Source organism: Pantherophis guttatus, chromosome 2 (genome assembly GCF_059756535.1).
Source record: "Pantherophis guttatus breed Tessera chromosome 2, ASM5975653v1, whole genome shotgun sequence".
Taxonomy (NCBI): domain Eukaryota; kingdom Metazoa; phylum Chordata; class Lepidosauria; order Squamata; family Colubridae; genus Pantherophis; species Pantherophis guttatus.
The window spans coordinates 154,477,346-154,504,618 of record NC_142064.1 but is presented as its reverse complement, the minus strand read 5'-3'; the positions used below and the strand labels follow the sequence as shown (position 1 = coordinate 154,504,618).

At 40.3% G+C, this 27,273-nt stretch overlaps 2 protein-coding genes across 5 annotated transcripts in view; both read right to left on the bottom strand.

Moving 5' to 3' along the window:
- KIF19 (kinesin family member 19) overlaps window positions 1-20,032 on the bottom strand; it is a 41,135-nt gene extending 21,103 nt beyond the window's left edge. For 2 of the 4 annotated variants that reach the window (XM_034412738.3, XM_087887041.1), the window contains exons 1-4: window positions 19,527-20,032; window positions 16,883-16,963; window positions 3,142-3,252; window positions 1,056-1,143 (exon numbers count right to left, since the gene is read on the bottom strand). In XM_034412738.3, coding sequence (XP_034268629.2) covers window positions 1,056-1,143; window positions 3,142-3,252; window positions 16,883-16,963; window positions 19,527-19,565 — 319 coding nt within the window. In that variant the 5' untranslated portion in view covers window positions 19,566-20,032. Of the gene's footprint in view, window positions 1-1,055; window positions 1,144-3,141; window positions 3,253-16,882; window positions 16,964-17,049; window positions 17,168-19,526 lie in introns of all 4 variants that reach the window. The other 2 variants (XM_087887042.1, XM_087887043.1) reach the window with 2 other exon arrangements.
- Window positions 20,033-25,463: 5,431 nt separating this feature from the next.
- DNAI2 (dynein axonemal intermediate chain 2) overlaps window positions 25,464-27,273 on the bottom strand; it is a 33,025-nt gene continuing 31,215 nt past the window's right edge. The window contains exon 14 of the mRNA XM_087887047.1: window positions 25,464-25,597. Within this exon, the coding sequence (XP_087743173.1) occupies window positions 25,571-25,597 (27 nt within the window). The 3' untranslated portion in view covers window positions 25,464-25,570. The remainder of the gene's footprint in view (window positions 25,598-27,273) is intronic.

Below are 27,273 nucleotides of genomic sequence, written 5' to 3'. Positions count from 1 at the left end.
GGAAGGGGATATTTTAGCACATGTGTCTGCCACTTGTGCAAGTGGTGCTTTGCATGCTCGCCTGCCGCTTGTGCGGCCCGGTTCCCAGCAGGCCACAGACTGGTACCGGTCTACAGACTGGGGATTGGGGACCCCTGATCTCTAATATACAGGACAGTAACAGCCACTACATCAGACAAACAGGCAGAAGATTAGAAGAACACATCCATGAACACCAACTAGTAGTCAGAAGACATGATGAAAACTCCTTAATTTCACAACACATGGACAGACTTAACCATAGTTTCAAAACGGGGAAATCATGAGCATCCTAGACCAAGCCAAATCCAAAAACACTAGAGAATTCCTGGAAGTCTGGCACTCAGACAAACTGACCATCAACAGTCACATAGAGATCAACATCATCTACATGCCATTCAAAAAGACAATCAAAAAGCCAAAAAGACCAAAACACCTCATCAGCAACCAACATCTAGATGAACAGAGATTAACACAAAGAGTAACAGTAGACCAACAGTTAAGAAGCAAATAATACTCCAATCAAGGAACTAACAAATAAGTTAATCATAAGCAATAGCCCATTTAAGGAACCACCAATACCACTCTCACAGAGCAAGTTACCAATATATAAAATGAAAACAAACTCCACTCTCTACTAGTACTGATAATGTTACCTAGTTTGGTAATGAAACATCTGCAAGAAAACAACCAAGCTGATAGAGCACCAAGGACTCCACAGTTCAACCCTGAGGTACAAAAATTATCTTCTATCAATACTGAGGAATGACTGAAAAAAGCCACAAGTTAAAACACTTGGTCCGAATATTATTTATCTTTTAGCCCTCTTCTATTTCCCATGCAAAGAATATTGCTTTGCATTTATCACCACAGAGGTAGCAGCATTTCTCAGCTGAGTCCAATTGCTTCCAGGACTATACAGTCTATGCTTGCAAGACTACAACAGCCCACAGCTATAGCAACCAGAGCTTGGTTGTTACCAATTAATTGGAAAATGAAATAGACATCTTCAGTCAGAACTGAGCCTATGTTTTTACCTGTTGGGCCATAGGCAAAAATGGTTGCATTGTATCCAGAGATGATCCCTTCTATGAGTCCTTTAGTGGTGGCACGATAGACCATTTCCTGCAGGGAGATATGAAGAGATATGAATAAATGAAAAACATGAAAGAACTTACTTTTAGGGAAGAAGTAATTGCCCTAAAGATAAAGGGATGGATAGCAATGAACCTTATCAGAGGCATCTACAAAAGGGATAGAAAAAGTCAAGATGGTAATTACAAGTGCACAGTTGAATACCTGTGTGTGAAACTGGCACATGTATAACAGAGGTGAGGCTTCAACTGCACAGTCATGATTGCCAACTTGACTTTTTAAACCCTTTACTATGGATATCCTTGAACTTTATCTATTCCTCTTATGCCAGCAGCTCTTCAATTTGGCTTTGCTACTTCCTTGCTATCTGGCATGCAATCTAACCAGTCTGCCCATGGATCATTGACTGAAGAAGCTGGAATGTATCTTGAGATACAAATAAATAAATAGCACATGGAACAACTACTTGAGACAGTCCCACATGTCAGATTTATTGTTCCAGAATTGACAGTGGTTAAGCAGGCCAAAACAACCTAGATTTATAGATCTGAAACAGCTGAGTTAAAACAAGGCAACGACCCACACTTCCCTTTGGCTGGAAAGGCAGTAAACTGAAATTCTGCTTCTGAGCTAAATCAATAAAATAAAAGGGACTTGATTCTCTCTCCCCCTTGGCACTTGTCGGCTCTTCTCTTGAAATGTTCGCATCTTTTCTTTAAAAAATTCTTGGTTTAAGAAATATGGCATGTTGATATTGGCTATATATACACATCCGCACAAAGTGGGCCATGATGACTCTTAAAATGAGAACCACATCTTCTCTTCAAAAACATTCTGAGAAATAATGATCAATGGTTGCAAAAATATCCAAAAGGCAAGAGATATTGGTTCTGTATTTCCAATCATCTACCATATTTTTTGGAGTATAAGACGCACCTTTCCCCCCCCCCCAAAAGTGGGTGAAAATTTAGGTGCGATTTATAGACCGAAAACGGGTGTTTTTGGCCTCTCGAACCCTCCGTGCATCGTGTTTTTGCCCTCCATGGCCCCCAGAAGCACTCTGCAGGCCAAAAATGGGTGTATTTTTGGCAAAAATGGCCCCATGTTTGGCAAAAACAGGCCATATGGAGCATTGCAGAGTGCTTCTGGGGGCCTGGGAGGGCAAAAATCCGATGTGCAGAGGCCAAAAACTATTTTTTTTTTGTTTCCCTCCTGTAAATTTAGATGCATCTTATAGTCCGAGAAATATGGTATATCTCACAAAACTCTTCTTACTTTACTCCTTCTCTGCTCCCCTTTCTGATTCTCAGCCCATGTATAACACCTGGCAGAGGAGGAACGGATCTTACTCAGGAGCTTTAGTTTCAGTCTATGTGCAAATTACTTCAAAATGGAACTCACAGTTTGGCCTAGCTATCCCATCAGATACTTGTACCACCTCTGACACAAGCAGTAGCAGGCGTTAAAGCAATAAAGCTGAGCAAACGGAGTACAGGATAGAGTTAGGGCATCCTTTGCCTTGTTTTGTATGAAAAAAAAAAATCAGAAATATGAGATTAGAAAAAGAGGAGCTGTGTGAGAAACTGTTTATGTGTTTTTCTTCTAGCAATGTCTGGATGTGCTTCTTCCCATCCCCACAACTGAGTGGCTCAAAGTAGATGGGACTCCCTAAATGTTTCTCAAAAAGGGTGATTTGGCTCAAAATTAATAACCCCTCCCCACACAAAATAAGAAGTATAAACATTCACATATTGTAAGGGGAGCAACTATGGCCCCTTTATGACCTGTGGACTTTAATTCCCAGAATTCCTGAACATAGCTGGCTCAGGAATTCTGGGAGTTGAAGTCCAAAGGTCTTGAAAGTTGCCCACCTCTGCTATAATGTAAATGTTAGTTATTCACTGAATTTCTCTCTTTGTCAATCTGCTGCCACAAATTCTTGACACTGGTTTTCATCTATATATTTTTAAAAAGTCAGGGTTCAAAAAAGTTCCTGTTCTGTTCTGAATGCCTGGGGGCAGGCCTCACCTGAGTAGCAGCAAAATCAAAGGCTACATCGAACAGATAGGATTTCTCTCGTGACCGGTTGGCACGAAGCACATCATCAGGGTCCTCCATTGGGTCCATTAGCACAATCATCTGCAGGAATGGATTGGGATTTTGATAAATTATGTTAGGAGTTTTACTGAAGCGGCAGGAACAAATCTTAACAAGGGAGATAAAGAAATGAATAGTATGCAAAGTATTTTTATCCAAGGGGAACATTTTGCAGTCACATCCCATTTTCAATTCCTTTTTTTTTTTGCCCTTCTGTTGCAAGGGAGCCACAGATAAGATACATGTCAGAACTCGCAAACAGCAGACAGGAATCATGCAATAACTTGGACGCCAAAGAGTAAAACTGAAGGAGATGTAATCACAGCATTATTGCATAAGGTAGGATGTTTGTTAATAAATTCTCTTCCACCTTTGTTTCTGGCCAAAGAGAACTGGCACTATTTCAAAACTCTGCAAATTGGTTTGCCGCTAGTAAAGAGAAACAAAGAAAGAGGCACATGATACTGGCCACAACGCTTCGATCGCAGATCTGGATTTTATACTATATTCATCTCTTGACCTTATTTTAGAAAGATTCTGGGCAAAATGTTACCTTGCTTCAGGACTCGTTACGTGTAACCATGAAATGTAATACACTCAATTGCAAGATTTTCCCTCAAGCTCAACGCTAGTTGCCTAGTAACTGGTTTGCTAGCTCAAAGGGAGGCAATTTAATGTACTTCAGTGATTAACCATCACCTATCACGTTGCTAGGGATTTATGAAAGGCATAATCCAAAACATATGGGGGGCACAACCTGCCTACCTTTACGTTAATTCCTTCTAATCTAATAGTAAATATACCCTACTTTAGGAGTCTATATTTGTTCTTTAGCTGGAAGACCTTATAACCTCAAGGTGAAACAAGCAAGTAGCTTAAGAAATAGAAATCTGAAAAGATGCCGGGGCAGAAAGGCCAGTAGGATTGTTGTATGTGTTCTCATCCAATATTCCTAATGGTCTGGAGTTGCCACCCAGTTATTTTTCCTCTCATCATCTCAAAGGCATGTACAGGTACAGGTGGTTCTCGACTTACAACCACAACTGAGCCTGAAATTTCTGTTGCTAATCAAGGCAAGTGAGTTGTGCCTCATTTTATTACCTTTTTACCACAGCTTTTAACTGTATCATGGTGAGGGCTGTGGTGAGATGGCCATCGTGAGTTGGTTGTGATGAGTTATCCTAGACCTATGCTCTACAGGGTGACCACGTGGGCAGAAATTGTGGGGGGGGAGTTAGGCAGATGGGGCAGTTGAAGGGTAGATAGTCCCTTGCCCTGGAAAAACTGAGGCTTAAGGTTGGGAGGGGCCAAGTCAGAAATGGCTTGGATTGGGAAGGGTCCTTGCCTACTGACCATGTGGGTTTTGCTCAATGAAGGCAACAAGTACTGTCCCTAAGCGAGGAAGGTAATGTGATGTTTTGCTTAATGGCCACTTCACTTAGCAACAGATTTGCTAGTTCCAGTTAGGGTCATTAAGTGAAGATTACCCGTACTTCTAAGAGAAACTTCTTGAGTTCATATAAAAAAGGCAAAGGTTTCCCCCTGTCTAGTCATTTGTGACTCTAGGGGGTGATGACCATCTCCGTTTCCTAGTTGAGGGAGCCAGCATTTCCGTGGTCATGTCACCACGACACCAAAGGTGCATAGAACGCTGTTACCTCCCCACGAAAGTGGTACCTATCTATCTACTTGCATTTGCATGCTTTCAAACTGCTAGGTGGCCAGAAGCTATGGCAAGTAATGGGAGCTCACTCCATTGTGCAGCGCTCAGGTCTCGAACCTGGGCTGTCAGCTTTCCAGCTGACAAGCTCAGTGTCTTTAACCGCTGAGCCATTGCATCTCCTTGAGTTCATATAAATAATCTTCATTTAGCAATTGACTTGTTTAGCAACCATTTGTAGTTACAATGGTGATGAAAAAGTAACTTTGCAGCCAGTTCTTGCATTTATGACCTGTAAAGCAATGGAAAGATCATAAGCACAGTCATGGTTTCTCTGAGCAACCACTTCACTTAACGACCAAATTGCTGGTCCCAATTATGGTTGCTAAATGAGGATTATATTTATACTAAATAAAAATCAAACAAATCATAAAGACGAGAGCCAGTTTGGTCTAGCAGTTAAGGCACTAGGCTAGAAAGAGGGAAATTGTGAGTTCAAGTCCCACCTAAGACATGAAAGCTAGGTAGGTGACTTTGGGCCAGTCACTCCCTCAGCCCAATCCACCTCACAGGGTTGCTGATGTGGGGAAAATAGGAGGAAGGTGCACTGGATATGTTCATTGCCTTGAGTTATTTGTAAAAATAATAAAGGTGGAATACAAACATACAAACAAACAAAAAATAATAATCTAGTGCAGAGGTGTCAAACTCGATTTCATTGAGGGCCACATCAGGGTTGTGTTTGACCTCGGGAGGCTGGGGTGGGCCTGGCCAGCTTGACATCACTCGTGTTGGGGGTGCCTGTGGCGGCCCAAGCACTCTGCCAGCAAAAACAGGCTTCCAAGGTCCGTTTGCAGCTGCGATGGCCTCCTGCAGCCCTCCTGAGCTCCGTTTTCACTGGCAGAGGCACCGTGGGTCTGTCCTTTGCTGTTTCCAGGGTGGTCCCATGACCAGATCTAAGCATCCCATGGGCCGGATCTGGCCTCCGGACCTTGAGTTTGACACCCCTGATCTAGTGCAAAGTGAGAACCTAGCCTCAATGCAAGCTTTGATATTAAGTTAATGGGAAGCTGATGACATCCTATTCATTGCAGCTATATAACTTACATCTTCTCCAGTAACTACTTTCTTTGTATTTTCTTTGTCTTTCTTCCTGACGTCATCTCCACAAGGTATAATGGCTATTAATAGCCAGGCAAAGGGCCCATGGATCTCTTGAGTACTCAAGACTGTGGCTGTGAATTGGCTTATATCTAATTAGACAGCCTAGCTATAATAGGGGGAAATGTGCTGGGAAATACTCAGAGGGAGGAAGATCAAGTAACTGGAAGCTGGGATGATATTCCATTGCACCTCAGAACTATGGGTAATGTTGAAGATGCTAATCCTCAGTTCAGGGACAGATCAGGTCTCAGCTGAGATTATTTTGATTGGGGTGCGTTAACATCTGTCTCTTGTCTCCACGGTCCTTTGTAGCTGTTCCTCACTTCAGTGAGGAAGGACCTAAGCTACTCCAGGTATTTGATAGACCCAGTAGTGGTTTTAGAGGGGCTTGGAGTTATTCCTGACTCTCTGGCACAAGACTTTAGTTGCAGCTTGGAATGAGTATGTAATGAGTCACACCTGTACAGATTCTCTTTGATCATGGATCCTATACAGCCCCTGATTTATGGAGATCAGAGTGAAATCAACCAATATTATTTGTGACTATAAAAGTGGCAACGTATGCTTGCATTTCTGCTTATTGCATCCACAGACCAGATGGTCAGAGGCCTTGTTCTTGGTGACCAGGTCCCTTCTGTTTAAGGAGGAACAAGAGGAATCCCTCACAGAACTGCTATGAAGGTTATTCTAGATTTCTGTTGGACAAAATCACTCAATTACACTTGGAGTTTGACTTGTAGACACCTGTGTTCCAGAGCCATGCCCCTCCTGACTGAATAAAGCCTCCCAGAAGATTGTATGAGATTGGGTCCAAGTAGTAGTCAATGCCTCTTTGTGGGAGAGTATAGTTCTACTTGCCTGGAAGAAAGTGGTGGTGGATTTCCTTCTCAAGAAGTCATTCTTGGACCTTGACAGTATTGAGCAACTTTTGTCCAGTTCCAATTGGAGATGGTGATAAGTGCTCTGTTTCAGAGAGTCCTGAATGATGCAGGTATCTAGACCCTTTTCAATTAGGGTTCAGATTCGGTTACAGCATTGAGATAACATTGGTCAGCCTTCGAAGAGATTGGGATGAAGGTGGTATATGGTATATCCATCCTGGTCTTCCTGAATTTCTCAATAACTTTTGTAACATTGACCATGGTATCCTTTTGGATTGGTTTCAATGGTTAGAAGTGGGGAGCACCATTCTGCAGTAGTTCTTTTTTCCTCCATAGCTGGTTCCAATCAGTGTTAATTGGCACTAGGGAGGTCTATCCGTAGGCCCTTTTATGTGAGATGCCTCTGGGCTTGGGCTTCTCACCAGTCCTGTTTATCATCTATATCAGGGGTCCCCAACCCCTGGGTCACAGTCCGCTACTGGGCTGTGGCCTATTTGCAACTGGGCTGTCCAAATGGCGGGCCAATGTGCACAGATGCGCAGTTCAACTTGTGCAAGCAGCAGGCCAGTGCACATGCACAGCTCCACTTACACAAGTGGAGCTATGCATGCATGCACATGTGTGGCACCAACCCACCACTTGCACAAGTTCAGCTGCACCTGTATGTGTACGTGCATGCGCAATGGCCCTGCTTGCAAGGCCCAGTTCCACTCTTCTCCCCCTCCACCAGGCTACCAAGCCGCAAAGGTTAGGGAACACTGATCTACACGAAACTGCTATGTGAAATCAATCAAAAGCATGGAGGCAGTATCATTAGTATGCAAGATATACTTTATTATATATCTCCACCAGAGGTGGGATTCACTCACCTTCCCTACTGGTTCGCAAATGTGAGCATGTACGTGTTAGCTTTGCTCGCACGTGCCACTTCTGTGCATGCGCACAGCCTTCTGTACATGCACAGTAGTCACGCATTACATCCGGGTGGGTGGGTGGAGCCTCCTGCTGTCACAGCTACGGGTTCGCGCGATCCAGAGAGAAGCGGATAAAACCCACCACTGATCTACACCCAGGCCAAGCAAGTAATGCTGTTGAGGTGCTTGCCCAGTACCTAGTGGCTATAACTGGTGGGGGGCAGGACTGACTGCAATTCAACCCCAGCAAGATTGAGTTGTTTTGAGTTTTGGGCACCCTAAACTCTAGTGACTTGTTATCTTTGTCTCTTAAAGGGATAGAATTCCCTCAGAAAAAGTTGGGATGCAACTTGGGGGTCTTCCTAGACTCACAGCTCCTGCTCAATGAGCAGGTGGCAGCTGTGGTCAGGAGGTTTTTGGGATAAATTCATCTTGTGTGCCAATTGTATCCATTCCTGCACTAGGAGGTCTTGCTCACAGTCAGTCCTGCCTTAGTTACTTCTCAACTGGATTATATGACATGTTCTTAATGGAACTACCCTTCAAGACCATGTAGAAGCTACCAGTAGTCCAGAATGTAGCAGAGAGCACCGTCACTCCTTTTTAGTCCAATCTATCATACAGCAAGGAAGAAACGAGGGAGAACCCCATGTAAACTGGAGTAAAAATAGAACATAGAACAATATATATTGTAAGAATGTTACTTTTCATTAGCGTCTTGAGAAGGAGGCAGTTCTATGGGATCACCTCAAACATCTGTAAACACCACTTAAAATCCTCTCAAGAGTCCTTCAATGAAAGCACCTTTATACTGGATCAGATTTATCTGTCACTACAGTGGCTTTCTGGGTAGACTATCTAAACATTAACATAATGCAGTAAACATAGAACACGGAATGGCCCGTGAGCTGTTATAGTCAGCATTAACGAATGGATTAATGAGGTGTCCACCCATCTAATCGTTTTAGGGATAATTAATTTTCTTTTGTGCTGCTCCGATTCCTGTCAACTTTAATCTGGAATGACAGAAAGGACAGGTCTATACTAGCCAGGGGACGCTACTGATCAGGTGTCTGTTTATTAGGCTTAACTCCCACAAGATCAGCAATGAGAGAGAGGGGGGCAGGAAGATGAGGGCATGCATTTAGGTTGGAGGGTCAACAGTGTTGCCATGGGACACAACTGACTTCCAGCTGCACAGTTGGGGCTTCTATCAATGCTGCATATTTACTCTTATGTTTTGTAGTCAAACTTCAAAACATACAATACAATGTAAATTTTAATACATTTGAATCTTGGGAATGTTTCCCATAGGGTTGTGGCTGATCTGTTGGAAAGAATTCTTAGGTTCTTATCATAAAATTTGTTCCAGTAATATCCCCAATAGCTGTTGAAATCGATTCTATGCCTATATTCAGTAGACGCTCAGTATTTATTGAGGATCGAACAGTGGAGAAGTAGAAGTGAATACCTGCTATAGAAGCAACTACTAAAGGCATAGTAGATGTCAGCATGTCTCCCCCTCCCCCTTACACCCTGTGAGCACAGCCTGTTGTCTTTGTGTATATAGAGATCAGATTGCCTTTGACAGCGACATTGGGTTGGGTTTCACCATTTCCAAGAGGCCTTTAAAGGGACTATGTGTAAGGCAGTCATTAATATCAGGGAGCAGAGAGACTGGTTTAAAAAAGCACAAGAACAAATTAACCAGTGGTTAGATCTCAGAATAGTATTGTAGAAACCTGAATTCATGATATTATTTACTCTTAAAGATATCTCACAAGGGTTTTCAATTCTTGTGAAGATTCAAAGTCAGATATGTGAAGCAAATGATGAGTGAACCCTTACACCCAGGAGTGAAATTCAGCAGGTTCTGACAGGTTCTAGAGAACCGGTAGCGGACATTTTGAGTAGTTCGGAGAACTGGCAAATACCACCTCTGGCTGGCCCCAGAGTGGGGAGGGAATGGGGATTTTGCAATATCCTTCCCCCACGAGTGGGGAGGGAATGGGGATTTTGCAGTATCCTTCCCCTGGAGTGGGGTGGGAATGGAGATTTTGCAGTATCCTTCCCCTGCCACACCCACCAAGCCACACCCACAGAACCGGTAGTAAAAAAAATTGAATTCCACCACTGCTTACACCTCTCTCCCCAGGACATGTGTAGCTGGTAAATTATGTAACTGGTAAACTATGGAGGATATCTTGGGACTTCCCAATATTTTATAGCCTAATAACAGCTATAGTCAATATTCAGTTTAAATAGTCAAAAGCTGCACCTTATACTAAATAGCATTTTAATAACAGTCATCTGATTCAAATGTATGAATTAATGTATGTTAAAGGAGGGAGGTAGAACATTTGGCTGGGCTGAATACCTCTTGTTATAGGTTTTGTGCTACAAAGGCAGTAATAGATATAACTTGCAGCTACCACATTTCTTTTTGAGACCTCAAGCCCTACAAAAACATGCTGCTAAAATTTGCGGCAGGCAGCCTAGTTGAGTTTTAGAGAATGGCTGAAAATCGCAACCAAATATTATTAAATAATTGGTCCTGCTCCCTTGGCCATTGGAACAGGGGAGATGGAATTGCACAAACTGACTATAAAAGGGAGAAAGTTATTCTTGACAAAGGGGTCCAAGGCTGCTTTAGTTTTCATCTGAAGCTAAACATTGTTCCATCAGGTTCATTTAATTCTGTCATCACAGGTGTGCCAAGGACAGGATTTCAAGAGCAACACTGCTGCATGAAAAGGAATAATGCACTTCTTTGTAATGAATAAAAGGCTCTGTTAAAGAGAAGAGCCAGTTTGTTGTAGTGGTTAAGGCATCAGGCTGGAAACTGGGAGGCTCTGAGTCCTAGTCCTGCCTTAGGCACAAAGCCAGCTGAATGACCTTGGGCCAATCATTTTCTCTCAGCCCTAGGAAGCATGCAATGGCAAACCACTTCTGAAAAACCTTGCCAAGAAAACTGCAGGGACTTGTTCAGGCAGTCTCTGAGAATTTGACATGATTTAATGGATGAAAAAAAAAGAGACAGAAAGCATCTTTGGTAGGGAATATATTGCTAAACACACAAACAGGTATGGCACCTGCATTTCAAGAACAAATAGTAGGAAGGAACCAAAGAAAGGGTTGAACGGTTGAGAAACTGAACTTTTCATGTGAAGGCTTAATAATGATTGCTTCCACGCAGAGAAAGTAAAATGACTTAATTTCTATTCACTGCATGTGATTCAATTCTCATGACAATTCTCTAAAATGATAGTAAGGATGCTGTAGCTGGCAATAAATAAAATGAGGCCAAGGATTCATGCAATTACTTCTGTTCCTCCTCCCCACTTCAGCTCATTTACACTGCAATGTCTCTTGCCCAGTAAGATATAGCTGACTATGAGAAACCAAAGGTTCCATATGCAATCTGCAAACTTTAAAAATCTGGTGCAGCTTTTAACGTGTATAAACAATTTTTCAAAACCAAGGAGATTATATATTTATAGATTATATAATTATAATTTATTAATCTTAATATGCTAAAATTTACACGCACAGACACCTACATATTCAGGGTACATAACTGATGGCTCACATTGATATTTGTGATGTAATTTTATATTGCATTGTAGCAATGCAGCCTTCTTGTCAAGCTAGTTGAGTTTTGAATGAAGTGTCATTATTGGATAATTAGGCAAGGATCACCTCTTAAATATGCTAACCAGAGGCATCCACAAGCTCTGCCCTTTGGTACGTAGGTTCATATGATGTCACAATGCATACACAGAAGAGGAGGCGTTTGCAATGGTGTAACATTGCTTCCCTTTTTTTTTAATCTTTTGTCCCCCTCTGAAGATGCCTATAATATTTTTTGCAATTCCAAAAATGTCCCAGGATTATGTCACTGCAATCTGATAGCGAAACGTTGCACTCATTTGGTCACTTATTTATTATTTATGCAATTCTATATTGCCCTGATCAATTGATATTAAAACATAAAATAATGAGCCACAGTAAAAAAAAATAATCCTCAGATCAATATAAATAGCTGGAAATGGCTGCCCATTCATCATCAATTCAGGGAAAAAAGTGATCACTCAAAAAGGAGAGTTTTCAATCTGGGTTTTCTTAAAAATAACAATGGGACAATCATGGAGAAGGCCTGGCTTGTGGTTTGCATTCTCTTTATCTGTCATAATCACAAGAAGTTGACTATTTAAGATTTAAAGTAGGAATATTAAGCTTGTTAAACACCTTGCTGTTGTTCTTACCATCTAATATGCTGTTTGGTTGCAGAATCTGCTGATTTTGCACTGAAGTTAACTAGTTCTTATAGTGAAGCTTATGAAGGCATGTTGCAAGGCTGAGTTTTTTCAGCCTACTAATTTGGGCTGAGAGGGAGTAAATGGCCCAAGAACAGACAACTCATTTTTTTGTGCCTAAGGGAAGATTATAACTAGGTCTCCTTGTTCCTAGGTCAGCACATTAACCAATAGATCATCCTGGCTCTATCTTGTTGGAAGATTTAATGTGCCTAATTTGGGCAAAAAAACCCCTTCAATAGCCCACATTCTCAAAAATTGGCTTAAACATTGGCTATCCACATATGATGTCATCGGTTATGCAGCCCTTGGGTGGGGGGGGGCAAGAAACAATTGAGGCCAAGGCTACCTTTATCAATTTCAATCAGCTGAAGTATCATTTTGCAGGGTCCAAATTTTCTGGTTTCCAATATAGCGGATGCATACACTTTACACTCAGCCTTTACAGGATGCTGATACAAATAATTATTTAACAGCATTTGAATATCTCTGTATTTTAGTCTCAAAAGGGGATTTGTACAGATTGATATACAGCCGCTATTAGATCTCAAAAAGAATAATACCAAGTCTTAAACACAATGAGGAAAGTTATTTAACATTATCAATTTCGGATTCTAAAGTGGACTTTATACGATATAGATCTTTCAATTAGTTGAAGGCAAATATCCTGGGGGTAGACAATCTGTTGCCATGTAGGATCCAATTTATACCTCCCCCCCACCGCCGCCCCAGCATTCAGAGACAGCATCACCCAAATATGGTGGCAAAATAACCAATTACTGACTGTATAATGCCTCATCATAAAAGTAGAAATGGAAGATCTCCGACCCATTCCCAAATTGCCTGAAATTGTATTGCCATAATTCACCAGCAAAATCAACATGCTGAGCCTTTGTAAACTTTTCAGTTTACAACCTGAACTTTTAAAACTTCAGAGTTGTTCTGTTTACTAGCACATTTAGTATATAACTGTACAAACAATCTTTTTTAGATCCTATTGCTGGAAGCATTCCTAAAAAATTCTTACCATTTTCACAGCATTAAATTAACAAAGGATCAAAATGTGGAATTCTACAACCATAGATAGCCTCCTATTTACATGAATAATTCTTATTCTTATACCTGAAAATAAATTTATTTGCACACTAGAGTGAATTTGAGCATCTTTTCTGCTATTGGCGATGGGGAAAAGAATTTGTTAGATTTGTATTTTGATATTAACTGACGTAGTTTGTGCTTCTAAAACTAATAAACAATTATTCTTTGGTATTTATACTTCTTCAATTGATGTGATTTCATTCTTTGATTAAAAAGTATTTTAATCAAAAGGCTCAGATTATGGACAATTGTCTACCAAAATTAAACAAAGTATGGAATAAGGCATTTTTGTGTATATAAAAATGAATACAAAATGACTTAGGCATGTTCATGGACACTAATACATGTAAAGAGCTGAGCAATTGAGTTAATCTTACCTGAGGCGATGTGCATATTAAAAAAATGCATATTTTTAAATAATCATAAATTGAACAGGGCTAATTATTCTTTTTATGTGGATATAGTAATAAAATAAGCAATGGAAAGACCAAGCTGAGGAACGCCCAACATATTTTCTTAATTTGGAAAAGGGAATCTGATACTACTTGACTGGAAATAATTTCTATTGTGGATATAGTGTTAAGTGAGTTCTGACACCTTGGAATGAAGCTAGCAAGCACCAACAAAGACTGCTTGGTAACTTTTACTTTGTGGCCCTGAAAATTACTTCTGATTAAAATGAAGTCCTGGCTCACTGCCAGTCCAAAAGGCATTAGTCTTGAGGAAATGCACTTCAGCTCCAGGCAGGGATGTGGTTGTATATCTACTGCCTGATATCAGGCCCAGAAGCAATTCTGATGTTGTTCCTTCTTACTGCTTAATTCCAACCCTGTTTTGAATCCAATACCTTATTGTCATGACGACAAATCACTCCTGTAAACAATTTGCTGGCATGGTCCATAAAGCATTGTCCTCAGCTGGATGGGGCAGTGAGAAAGCTGTCTCCATGGCAACCTTAGTTCTAAGAAATAAGAAGCGACCCCTTCACACTGTATTAATAGGGGTACACAAATAACTATAGTAATCAGTTCAAATTTGCCTTTTTTTTTTTTAACTACATGCTCCTGTTCTTAAAACAACAACAAAGATCTACATGGTTTCTTTTCATAATGTTGTCACAGAAACTCCCTCCCCTCCTCCACATACACTGGTCAAAGAGCCAAGGAAATAGTACTGTAAGGCATGATAATTGAATACTTTGGAGGAATCATTAGATATTTGTCATTTATCTTTGATTCCTTATTTTCAGACTTGCCCCAAACTGTGGGCTACCTCAACAACCATCAGTTTTGCTAATTATTTCCTAAATGAATATTATTTCCATAATAGCCCATACTTATTTGTTTCATCTTAGGCAAACAGTGTGGACGTACAATAGGAAGCTATAACTAATCAGAATATTCTGCAATGTTCCGATTTAAAAGAAAAACCTCTTGAATACATCAATGTGGCTGAAAGCATGTTATAAACATGCCAATTAATTTTAAAAGTGTATTTTCCCCCCTGATTTTCTAGAACTGAAACTTCATGGCAATTCTCCATCTTTAATTTCTTCTGTGGTAGTTTCATTATGAATAAATAAACTATCTAGATGGCCTCATTTAGAACAGCTGCCTTTTAGATGACTGATAATTTGCAATAGTCATAAATCTTAACTTTGGAAAATGATAAAATAATATAATATTACATTATTCTGTCTCTTGCTAACTGCAATTAGCTATCTTTTGAAAGCATTAAATCCAAGTCACCTAACACATTTGCACAATTTTTATCTTTTTCAATTGCCAGCATTATTTAATCAACTGTTTATTTGTTGCTGTTTTTATTCATCTACTTTCCTAATTAACAGATTGCCTAACTAAGAGTATAGAAAGGACTGGTCTTTTGGAGAAACTGGAACTTTTATTGGTATCTTTTAGATTTTTAAAATGCTCCCTTTGCTTAATTCCATTCCATTTTTGGTTATTTTATGTACCAGTATATATTTGTAGTAAGACTATGTAATATGACATGCTGTCTTTACGAGACAGACATTTAATCACATAGTTTTGACCTGTAAAGCTTAGCAGTAGCAGATTATTAAAATGCTTTGGCCCTCTGCAGTGGGCAATGTATCACCCTCACTCTTAAATAAAAGATTCAGTTCAACTGCCTAACTTACTATCTCTTCTACAAGGAACTCAATCAGCATACACAACATTCTTTGTTTTGATCTATCACTGCACCTACAAAACCAGCCAAAAATGTATAACTCAAACAAAATCTATAATTTAATCTAAATTATTACAATTATAGTTTAGTCTAATTTTCCCTCTTCATGCTAACTGGGTTTTCAGCTTGTCCCTAAATACTGAGTCAGAATTGCCCCATTTAGCTTGTTAGATATGGGCGAGGGGGAAGGGATCAGATTTCCCCAAGAGATTAAAAAAGATTGATCCATGGTTTGATAAGAACCAACAGTGGCAGTTGATACTTGTTTTTAAGAGATTTAGAATTAGCATACCATGGCACACGCACAATGGGTTTGTCTGTACAATAAATACAAGGGAGACTTACCAAACTCATTTCCCCAAACTGCAAAAACTGTCACAAATGTTCAGCCATGATGTAATTTCTCAATCCTAACAAATATAGCATGTAGATACAACATTGTGGCTCCCACAGGGGACTGTCTGGGTCTCAGGAGTCAGACTTGTTAGGTCAATCATAGTCAACTCTTCTCATTAGTTCTCAAGAGAAGAGAAAATATATCCTTTTAATCAACATACTAATTTCCCTCCTGACTTCAGTAAATGGGAACCAAGCAAGGCTACTTAGCAGTTGCTAATAAGATATATTTCCGAGAGCTTTGATGGCCAAGAAGAGCCTCAACTAGATAAGTTCAGTTTTTGAAGAAAGTGAGAATAGCCTTTAACATCCATGCTCTGAAGAACTTCAAGCAAGCTTAACAGCCACCCAGAGCTAAAGAGGAAAGCTCTTGGGAACACATCACTTGGGAAAAAGTATACTTTCTCAAAGTTACAGATGGCAAATTATTTCCTTGAAACTCCGGTTCAAAGGATCAGACTTTGATCCATTATGTGCTGCTTTTTATTTGTCTGAGACCTGGTTGCTGCCAGTCAGAGTATACAGCAGCAGGTTAGATGGATGCATAGTCTGAGATCTATAATAAAGGTGTTTTTATTTTCGTGTATATGCCGAGACCAGCAATCTAGTACCAGCCTCTGGGCTTTGCTCCATTAAGCCTTGCCAGCATAGACAGTGGCAAAAAAATTATAGACCGTAACTCTGAGCTCTGAATAGAATAACTTTTCCTGTGGTTGGAATGCCTTTTCCCCCCTCATCTCTGGAATTCAGAATAACTTTCAGATGAGGTGGTACTGACCCAACAAACTTTCTTTATGTTAAATGGTAATGTCTCCCCTCACTACTGGCTCCTGTATATAATCTGAACTCAAACTCCAGACTTGCATTATACTGTATTGATGTGAGTTTTTAAACAAATGAAATGTGTTTCCGCCTCATGTGGGAGGGGGGAGCATTTCCTGAAATTCATTTTAATTCTAGCTTCAAAGATCAGTTCATAAAATGAGGCTCAGCTAAATTCTACCCATTTATCAGAAAGGGTTCTCACAATACCTGGTCATCCACTTTGTGAGCAATGAGTGTGGCTCCTTCTTCCAGCTCTGCCATGCTGATTGGCCGAATGCGAAGTGCCACCTAAAATACAAGAAGATGGATGAATGACTGAGGTATCTTACAATTTGTGAAATAGTCAAAAGAACAACAGAGAGAAAAATGAGCACCTGCATGGAAGTCCTCAGTCTCCGTGCCCTGGCCATCCAAGGCCGAAAGTGTAAGCAGAGTTTCTTCAACTCCCAAGTTCTTCCCTGCCCAGTGTGCCTCACCTGAGTCCGTTTATCACTGCAGAGAGAAAATCATCTGTGTCTCTCTGAGGCCCTGGCAGGTAGCCGCAAACAGACAATGAGAGGCTTTTTCCTTGGGAGGAAAGGAAACACCACCTGGACAGCAGCATTTCTGGAACAACATATCCAGCTACAGCCACGTCAGCCTATAAGATTCATCCCATTCAATCTCTAAAGCCTCCAGAGATTTAGTGACTTCAGTTCACCGTTTCCCATGCAGACAACAAAGGGGTGAACTCCAAAGCACAACTCCCTCGTCTTATCAGCAGGGCTTTATCTGTTATCCTGAGATGAATTTTAATACAGGATCTGAACCCATGGAAAACATCTTACTTTCTGTTCCTCATGCTGTTTGAGTAGAAACCAGGAACTTCTGGCCATCATCCAAAATTTGCTGAACCACAACTATTAATTTCGCTCACCATTGGCAATTCTATAGTATCTGTTCAGAGTTGTTCAAAAATTGCAATGAGGAGGCCAGGCAGTTTCCCTTCTCCAAACCTAGAAAGTACATCCCATGGCATTGTTGATTTCAGAGACAATTAAACTATTTTTTGTGAAGCTAGGCGAAATTTCTATGATGGGTTCATTTTTCAAGAAAGATGTCTTCCTTGTTGTATAATACCTTGGAAGCTCTGAAATGATTCTTTAAGGAGTCTTCTTTCACTTTTGAACTCTATTTCATACACTTTTCTCCACATACACCCATCATAGCAGTCCCAAAGGTGCTTTTTCAAGAAGCAAGTGGACTTTCTGGTTTTTCTTTGAAGACATTTCGCTTCTCATCCAAGAAGCTTCTTCAACTCTTCTGAAGCTTCTTGAATGAGAAGCGAAACGTCTTCAAAGAAAACCAGAAAGTCCAATTGCCTCTTGAAAAAGCACCTTTGGGACAACCACGACCTAGATGACTGAGAATCTCCATAGACATCCCCCATCATAGCACTGATGACAAAAGTAATCACTTCCAATGCTCCAGTACAATAGCAATAGCACTTAGACTTATATACCACTTCACAGTGCTTTACAGCCCTCTCTAAGTGGTTTACAGAGTCAACATATTGTCCCCAACTATCTGGATCCTCATCTTATTGATTTCAGAAGGATGGAGAGATACAATAGATTTGTATTTCGATGCAATATATTTTCAAAATAGCTTTACAAATGTTGTCCTTGAACTGAATGTTTAATTGCACATTAATGTGCAATATTTATATGCAACTTTCATTAAAAGACAAATGAATGATTTAAATTATGCAACACAGCTTATAAACCATGTTTGAAAAAGCTATACACATCCTCAGCAAGAGATAGCTATTTCCAATTCATTTTTTTTTTGTGTGTGTGTGTACTTTAGTGAGCAATCAAGGCTAACTACACATCCTTTCCATTCATATTTCTACTGGATTCTGCTGCCTCCTTCAACTGCTTTATTTTACACTGGAAGCTCCAGGGAGTAGAAATCTCTTTTACTTTTCTTCATATTGCTCAACTATACTGTATGTACTAAAAATGCAAAACATAATAAACTGTATAAGACAGCAAAACTGAATCTGACCAGGAAAGCCCTTTCTTATCTCAGCATCAATTTATAAAGATAAAGTTGTACAATTAACATTGTGCTTATAACATACATTCCATGAACACAGAATTATGATCAGAAAACACCCACTATTTTTGAAAGGCCCAGCTAAGGAAAACTTTAAAACAAAGAAGCTGAGCATCACTGACTCCCATTTTCTTTGGCACTAATGACAGAGAGCATTGATTAGTCATACAAATCCAAACAACTGTGTCTAGGTAACAAAAGATCATAATATGGAGAAAATGTGAGTATTGTTCTCTTGAGCTGGGCATTATTTGTAGTGCAGTTTGACCACTTCACTCTACAGCATAAGATTTAATGGACTTTTATGTATATTGCTATTTCAATTTATGGGACAGACTACGTTGATGGAAACAGGTAAGGCCAGATCCCTCTTGAGATGGGACAGGTCCCTTAAATCCAGAAGAAAGCCTTACAACCATCTACTCTCATATTTCATGTACTTATTAACGAACACATCAAATAATTTCATTCTGCTGCATTTGGTGGTTTCTTCTTGCCACTAGAACAGAAGAAAACAGTTTTAACAAAAACCCTATTAAATTTTCCTTTCCAATTTCTAATAGCTCCGCAAGGGCTTTGCACAGTCTCTTTCTCAAGCTATACCAACTTCTTGCTTTTATTGTTAATACTGGCTAGGAATCATGGGAAATTGGAGTCTGACTCTTTTGGGTCTCACCCTCCAGGCCCCCCCAATTTTTTGCCCTGGTTATTTTTACTGCCCGAAAGAGGCGAGGAAGTCACTTCCACTCACCGTGAGCTGCTGATCCTTGGACTCTCTGGTCTCCTTCATGATGGTAACTAAGTAGCCCAGACAAGGCAGGCTCGGGCAAGCGAAGCTACAGCACGTGTAGATCCCCCGCGCACTGCCAGATTCTCAGGACTCCTGGATCTCGTCAGGCGCGATTTCTGCTCTGAGCTAGATTAAATCTCCCCGCGAAACCAATGACAGGTGTTTGGGCGCCGCCATTCAACGGGTAATGGAGTCCCCCCCCGCCCGACCCAATTATACCACCCTCCCTTTGGAGAGACAGCTGGCAAGCGGACGCCCAGGCTGAGTCTCCCATCGGAGAGTTCTGCCGCCGCCGCCCCCGCCCTCCATCTGGGACCGGTGTGCAGGGAATCTGCCGGTGACCGGCCGCCGCCTCTCCTCGCCTGCCTCCTGGTGTTTCGAGTCCCCTGGAGATCTTTCCAAACTGTACACAACAACCGGGTGCGCGGGAGACTTCCTCTGGCTGGTTCGGTGGCGCACCATTGGCTGAGTTGGGGTTTGAGCGGCTCTCCATCGCTCTCTGCCGGCCGGCGTGGAAGGAAAGGCCGAGATCGCCCGACCTAGCCGGGAAAAGCGCGCCCGGTCTCAGAGGCGCGACTTTTGCAGTGCACGAACCGGAGGCTGGAAGGTTTGACGGCGCCGTCGATGACATAATTACTCTCTTAGCCTGCGCAGGGCGGCGTTATTTCCCCCATAAATCCGGAGGAAGATTCCGGTGAAGGGATGGGATTACCGGTGGGAGCTCTTTAATTTGTAATTGGCGCGAAAAGGTGAATGGTTTACAATAGTCCTTTCTTTGTTCATTAAAAATAATTTCATTAGGTATGTTTTTCCTTCCATACATTGTTTCTCAAACTTTCTTCGGTTGAATAAACTGAATAAACATTTGGGAATGCAGGGAACATCGAGTGAAGCCAAGAGGCCCCTTTCTAATTTTTTTTTTTTTTTTGGTCTTAAGAGCATGTGAGTTCACACTTTTTGGCAAATAAGATGGTTATGGTGGCATATTCCTCTAATTTAAAGGCTTTTTAAAATAGTTTTTGTACCCAAAATGTAATCTAAAAGTATGTTTATATTGTTATTTTGAATTTGAATTATTGTATTGTAGAAAGTTAGCACCCACCCCTTTCCTAGAAGAATGAAATATTTTAGGAAATATTAAAAAAGCATAATATTATATTTCCCTGGTTGAGAAATGGAGAAACATGTTTTAAAGACAAAGCAGCTTCCACCTTCCTGCCCCACCCTTTGTCAATGGGCCAGAGGCAGAAACTCAATCCTTTGTCAAAGGATCATCACCTGCAACACAATAGGGGCAATCTAACAACAGAAACTAACACAATGGGACCCATCTAGCAGCAGAAACTCACCACATGGCACCTGGGAAGATTACATCTAAGACCCCCACCCCCAGGAGTCTGACAACCAATCAGGATACTCTTTGGGGCCCCAAGAAGTTCAAAGCCAGAGAGAGCATAAAACCCGGGGACTCGCTGTATCTTGCCCTTTTCTGTTCAGGAACTCAAACCATGTGATCCTGTCCACCATTAAACCATCTTTCAAAGCAGTCTCCATGTTTCCAGTGTCTTTTTCCCCACTTGGAGCTGAACCCAGAAGGATATTTCTTCCTACAGTATGTACCTCTTGGCATAACAACAATATTTCTTAGGACAAACTTGCTGGTCATGAATATTCTTCAACAAAATGTATTGATTAAAAAGGAGCCAGGGGCAAGTGAAATCGTCATTCATTGTATTTCATATTGGTACTTTTTGTAGTGGTTGTAGAATAAGGATGCTATGGAGAAATACTTAAAATAATCACCTGAACACCATATGGTTGATAATGGTTTCACTTGAGAATCCCCACTCTAGGGGTTTAAGGTATACACACCATACACATAATTTTGATTTTTCCCTTAGCTTGAGATGGGTTGGACAGAGAGATTTGTATTTAGTCTAAAGTCCGCATAGTTTCCATGGCTGAACCTAGGTCTCCCTATCCTAGTGCAAGTGGTCCAGTGGGAATCCCCTTAATTTATGCTAATTCAGGGAAAAGAAATTTAAAACAAGAAATGGATACATGAGGAGGCAACATGGCAGTCTCACTTAACATCTGACAGATAACCGTGGTGTAATATAATCTAAGGAGATTCCAGTTCCACCACACAGATGATCACACCTGCCATACTAATAATGAGATTGTGTTGAAACACAAAAGTATTCTGTAGTGTGGTGAGATGTTCCCATTGTATCACACAGCGGACATACAATAGGCACAGTCATCCATTAGTTGGGCTGATCCTCTTTCAAAGCCAAGTCTGGGCACAAGAAACCAGCTGAAAAGATCCAGACATTTCCACTGGCCAGAATAGTCATGGAGGGCTATGCGCAGGGTCCAGAGAAAAAGGAAGCTGGTCATTAGGAATTAGGATGGTGCCATCTTTTGGAGGATCATCTGACGTCATGATTGATAGAATGCCCATGAATTATGGCAGATTGCATCCATAGCTAAGGAGGGAAAATGCTAATTTAGCACTGAAACTGTTGCTTCAGATAATGGGCAGAGGATCAGATGAAGGTAACATCGTAAGAAAAAACTTGTTGTAGCAGCATTTTGTGTCATTGGATACAACCATGGAAAGATATGAGAGCTAGGGTGATATAGTTATTCATTTGTAGTAGCATTAGTATTACATCCCTTTTCATATAAAGGGAGCCTAAACTATTTGCAGTACTCAGAAGACTTGTAGAAATCAGATGTCTGCTATAACTCACAATTATGAATAGGTGGAGAAAAGGAGGAAAACGAGGTGTATAACATCAAAGGGCTAAAGAAGGACACATTTCTGCCATTTCTTATGATCTGTAGAGATTCTCATCCAGGTCATGGTTGTCCCTAGGGTGCTTTTTCAGGAGACAACTGGCCTTTCTTGTTTTTTCTTTTAAAGGTGTCTCACTTCTCATCCAAGAAGCTTCTTCAGCTGTAACAGGATAGTGGGGAATGGAAGGATTTATATTCCTTGCACACAGCTGGTAATTTGCATCCTTTTAGAGAGTTGTTGAAGTACTTGGAGGTTTATCTGTGTCCTCAGGGTGACCTGAGTAGCGCTCCTGGTTCCTGTAGTCTGCAATTTGTCCTCAAAATTCTTTTCAAAAGAAAAAATAAGGAAGACCAGTTGCCTCGTGAAAAAGCACCTTTGGGACTACCATTTCTTAAATTTGAATAGAGTTATCACTTTTTTCCAATTGCAGAAAGTCTGGTGCCTTTTAGAATTACTTATATTATATTACTTTCTTGCTCATTATTATCTCTATTTAGGCCCTCGTTTGGTGAATATATGTGCTTATTTTAAAAGTATAAGAGCTTTGTCATTGTAAAACATGCACATAGATATATGAAATAAACCTGGACCATGAAGGGAACAAGGATATTGATATGATCAGCTAGCAAATGAGTTAGTTCAGAATGGAGAAATTGATATTCTAAAGTAGAACTTTCCAAACAGTGATAGCAAGATTTTGTTTATTTTTAGAAGAAACTTGAGGGAACTCTGATCACTGTGACAGTATCAATCAATGCCAAAGTATCTTTTAGCTATCCTACTACCAACCAATGAAAGAGTCTAATGGCTTGAGTTGACTTGGCTAATTAGCAGTTTGAAGTTGGCCTAAATTTGTCTGTTTTTTTTTTCTGTACCACCATTGGCCTGTTAAGGCAATCTCCTCCAATCTTCTGCCCCTCAAAAATGTGGGACTTATATTACTATGCTGGCAGAGGATGTTGGGAGCAGAATTTCAAGAAGTTATACCACACTGGGGAAGTTTGCCTGAGTGTTTTATAGTGGGGCCACAGATGCCTTTCTGAAGCATCTGATGATAGTCAGCATCTTCCACAATGAAATATCCTTACATATAAAGCAGAGGCCAACAATCCCATATATTGCCAAAGCCAGTAGTGCCCATGGTATTTCTAAATAGTTTCGTGCTCACTGGAGCTAACTAATCAAGCATATACTTGAGCTTTTTACAATTCACTCCAATGTCCATGAATGCTTAGGTTAAATTATCCAGGGCAAATGATGTAATGATAAGATACGCCAGTGAAATAAGCATGGAGCAAGTTGTGTGTGTGGGTATCTTTCAGGTTTCACATTGCTGGCTAGGGCTACTGGAAATTGTAGTTCATTCGGAGACTCACAAGTTTCCCTACATTCAGTTACTTGCCTGAGAGGTTGAATGGTTGTCACCCCAATGCCTCCACTTTGGGATTTTAAAGTGTTAAATTGCCATTAACATTACTCCTAGGCAGAATGCTGGTTGGGTGTGGTTCTCCTCCCAGTATATTTTATGGGTGGTAGAGTGAGAGATGCTGTCTGTTCAAACATTACTTGTCCTTTGAGAAAAGGGTGTTTTCCTGTCATTCTGGAAACAATAAATATAAAGTACAGATGGCCCAGATGCTTTAATGTGGTAATGGTGGTGGGAAACTTTAAAAAAAAAACCAGAGTATAGGAAAAGATACTGTGTCTCCCCAAGTACTGTTCATACTGTGATAGTCCTGTGAATGGGTATGTAATGAATTAGCACATTGGGAAAAAGAGAAGATAACCATTGTCTCCCCAACTTCTCATTTTCTGTGGTCAAAACAAAAAGAAATTTTACCCCTTCTTCTTGGAAATAAAGTGTTTGTAATGCTGAAAATAAAACCTATCTACTGGGAACCGTAATAATCTACCAGGACTTTACATGTCAATCTTTCAGGGTAACATTTATAAAGCAACAGATGGGCACGGTATAGATTGCCAAGCTACTCCTCTCCCCATTGCCCTTGTCATTCAGTCCTAGACAAAAGTAGAGATTATCTTTCTCTTCTCATTTTCTGAAGCTATGCTCTCTTTAAGTAAGTTTAAATACAGTAATAATTAATACAAAGAGAATAATACAAAAATAATAACTAATACAAGCATTTTTCTAACACGGGGAGAAAGATACACAGCTCCACATTTCCAGCTAGCAGAATCCAAAATAAATTTAGGGGGCTCAGGGTGGGGATATGGGCAATTAGCAGCCATTTTGCCTTTCAAAAGCTGTTACTCCACCTGTTGAGAGAATCAACTCTGGAAAGAATAATATGATGTACAATTGGTGGGAATCGGTAAGGGACAAATCAAATTCAAAACATGGCTTGCAGTTACAGTTTAGAGGGTAAGCCCAATTTGCAGATTTCCGGTTTTGATATGATAATAAATTACAGTTTGCCACAAGCCAAGAAGTACATAATGAAGCAGACATAAGGGGAAGTATTAGTCATTAAGGGCCAAGTAATTCTATGACGTGGTTTATATATTACTCTAAACCAATTATGAGATTTGTATGGTTTTATGGTAGTTGAGTATCTCATGTGAATGCAACATTATGGCTTGTAAGCCATGATTTATGGCCTCTTTGCTCTAGTGCAGTGTTTCCCAAACTTGACCCTTTGAAGATGTATGGACTTCAACTCCCAGAATTCCTCAACCAGGCATACTATTCCTCAACCAGGCATACTGGCTGGGGAATTCTGGGAGTTGAAGTCCATGCATCTTAAAATAGCCAAGTTTGGGAAACACTGCTCTAGTGAATAGAAGGTCTGCTAGACCAATTGTAATCACATTGCTGACTCATATTCAGATTGCTCTTTTCTCCCACCCTACCCCAACTCAGAAATGCTAGTTTATTTTCTTATTTTTTGTAAGTGTATGAATTTGGACTTCATGGGGTGTAGATTCATGTGGATGCTTTCTGATCAATTGACTAATTACAGCTTGTTTTTATTTTTTGTCCCTTTCAGATTGAGAATTACAGTATGTTTCCCTGGTAGAGACATTTAAAGCTAAGTTTGCTGGTTCCCATTAAGAGTAAAAGGAGAAGAAAAGAGTTATATGTTATTATTTTTATTGAGTGTACTTTTTATGTAGAAAAAAATAACGAGAGAGAAAATAAAGCACCAAAGGAAATGAAAACTTCATTCAGGCAAGACAACATTCACTCCTCCTCTTCTTCCTTTTCGTCCTATGGGGGGGAAAAAGAATTATTTTTCCTCCAAATTTTTACTAATCATAATGACCTATCAAAAGGAAATACCATGTTTTGAGTTCTAGATTAGTCACGAACTTTTCTGAATTTTCCATCATAAAAAAACTCACCACAAAAAGAAAATTAGAAGCCAGAAATGTTTTTATCATCTTTTAAGTGATAGTTTCCGAATAAAATTGTTTTAAAATGTGAGCAGCAATACACTGAAAAATGAAATACCTGCAGCCAGAGGTGGGTTTCAGCAGGTTCTGACCAGTTCTGGAGAACCAGTAGTGGAAATTTTGAGTAGTTCGAAGAACCAGTAGTAAAAATTCTGACCAGTCCCGCCCCCATCTATTCTCTGTCTCCCAAGTCCCAGCTGATCAGGAGGAAATGGGGATTTTGCAGTAATCTTCCTCTGAATTGGGGTGGGAATGGAGAATTTTTAGTATCCTTCCCCTGCCATGCCCACCAAGCCATGCCACGCCCACCAAGCCACACCCACAGAACCAGTAGTAAAAAATTTTGGAACCCACCACTGCCTGCAGCCTTAGTTAATACTATCTTCGATGTTGTATAGATGGATCCACCTGACTAGCTGAATGTGCTGCTCACACTTTAATGACCACTGGGGCTATATTAATAGGCAGAATGGAAACAATACTAAGTATAGGTAATCCTTGACTTACAGCCATTCGTTTAGTGACTGTTTGGAGTTACAACGGCACCAAAAAATGTGACTTATTTTTTTCGCATGACTGTTGCAGCATCCCCATGGTCACATGATCAAAATTCAGGTGCTTGTAACTAGCATGTATTTATGATAGTTGTGCTGTCCCAGGGTTATGTGATCGCTATTTGTAACTTTCCCAACTAGCTTTGAACAAGCAAGGTCAATGGGGGAAATTAGATTCACTTAATGACCGAACAAGTCACTTAACAACTCTAGTGTTTCAATTGTGTCAAAAAAGGTTGTAAAATGGGGCAAAACTCACTTAACAACTGTCTTGTTGAGCAACAGAAACATTGGGCTTAATTGTGGTCGTAAGTCGAGGACTACCTGTAAGGCAATTTATGCCAAATTTCCAGGAATGAGCGAATAAGAAGGCATTCTCATCTAGTGTAAGGGTTAAAATATTGGGTCTGAACTGTACACACCAACCTATACATGTAGTATATGTATCTATGTGCACATGTAGCCGTATAAGCTTGTATATACACATCTGTATGGGGCAGACATATCAATTTTGTAAAATTAAACAGCACTATTTTCCTCCCACCTGCTCACATGCTTAGGAAAATTCAACAAAACCTAATCCCTCCCCTTGCCTTGAGAAATCCTGGTCCTGCCTATTAACACAAAACTTTAAGAAGTGTCACCCCTACTACCAAACGGTTGTCTCCTGTACCAATAAAGGAGAATTTTTGTAGCTCAGAGTGTGAAATGAGGGGTCCTTGGTGCTCTCTGAGCTTGTTTATTTTCTTGCAGATCTTTCATTACCCAAACTAGGTAACATCATCAGTGCTGGTTGTCTCCTGTGTTCTAGATATCCATCAACTGATACAAATCTGCATCCTAATTAGAGTGATACATAGTATGTTGATTCTACTTGAAGTAGTTTTTATTATTTAGTTAGTCAGCCTATCTTCTAAAATTATGTAGTTATTTTATG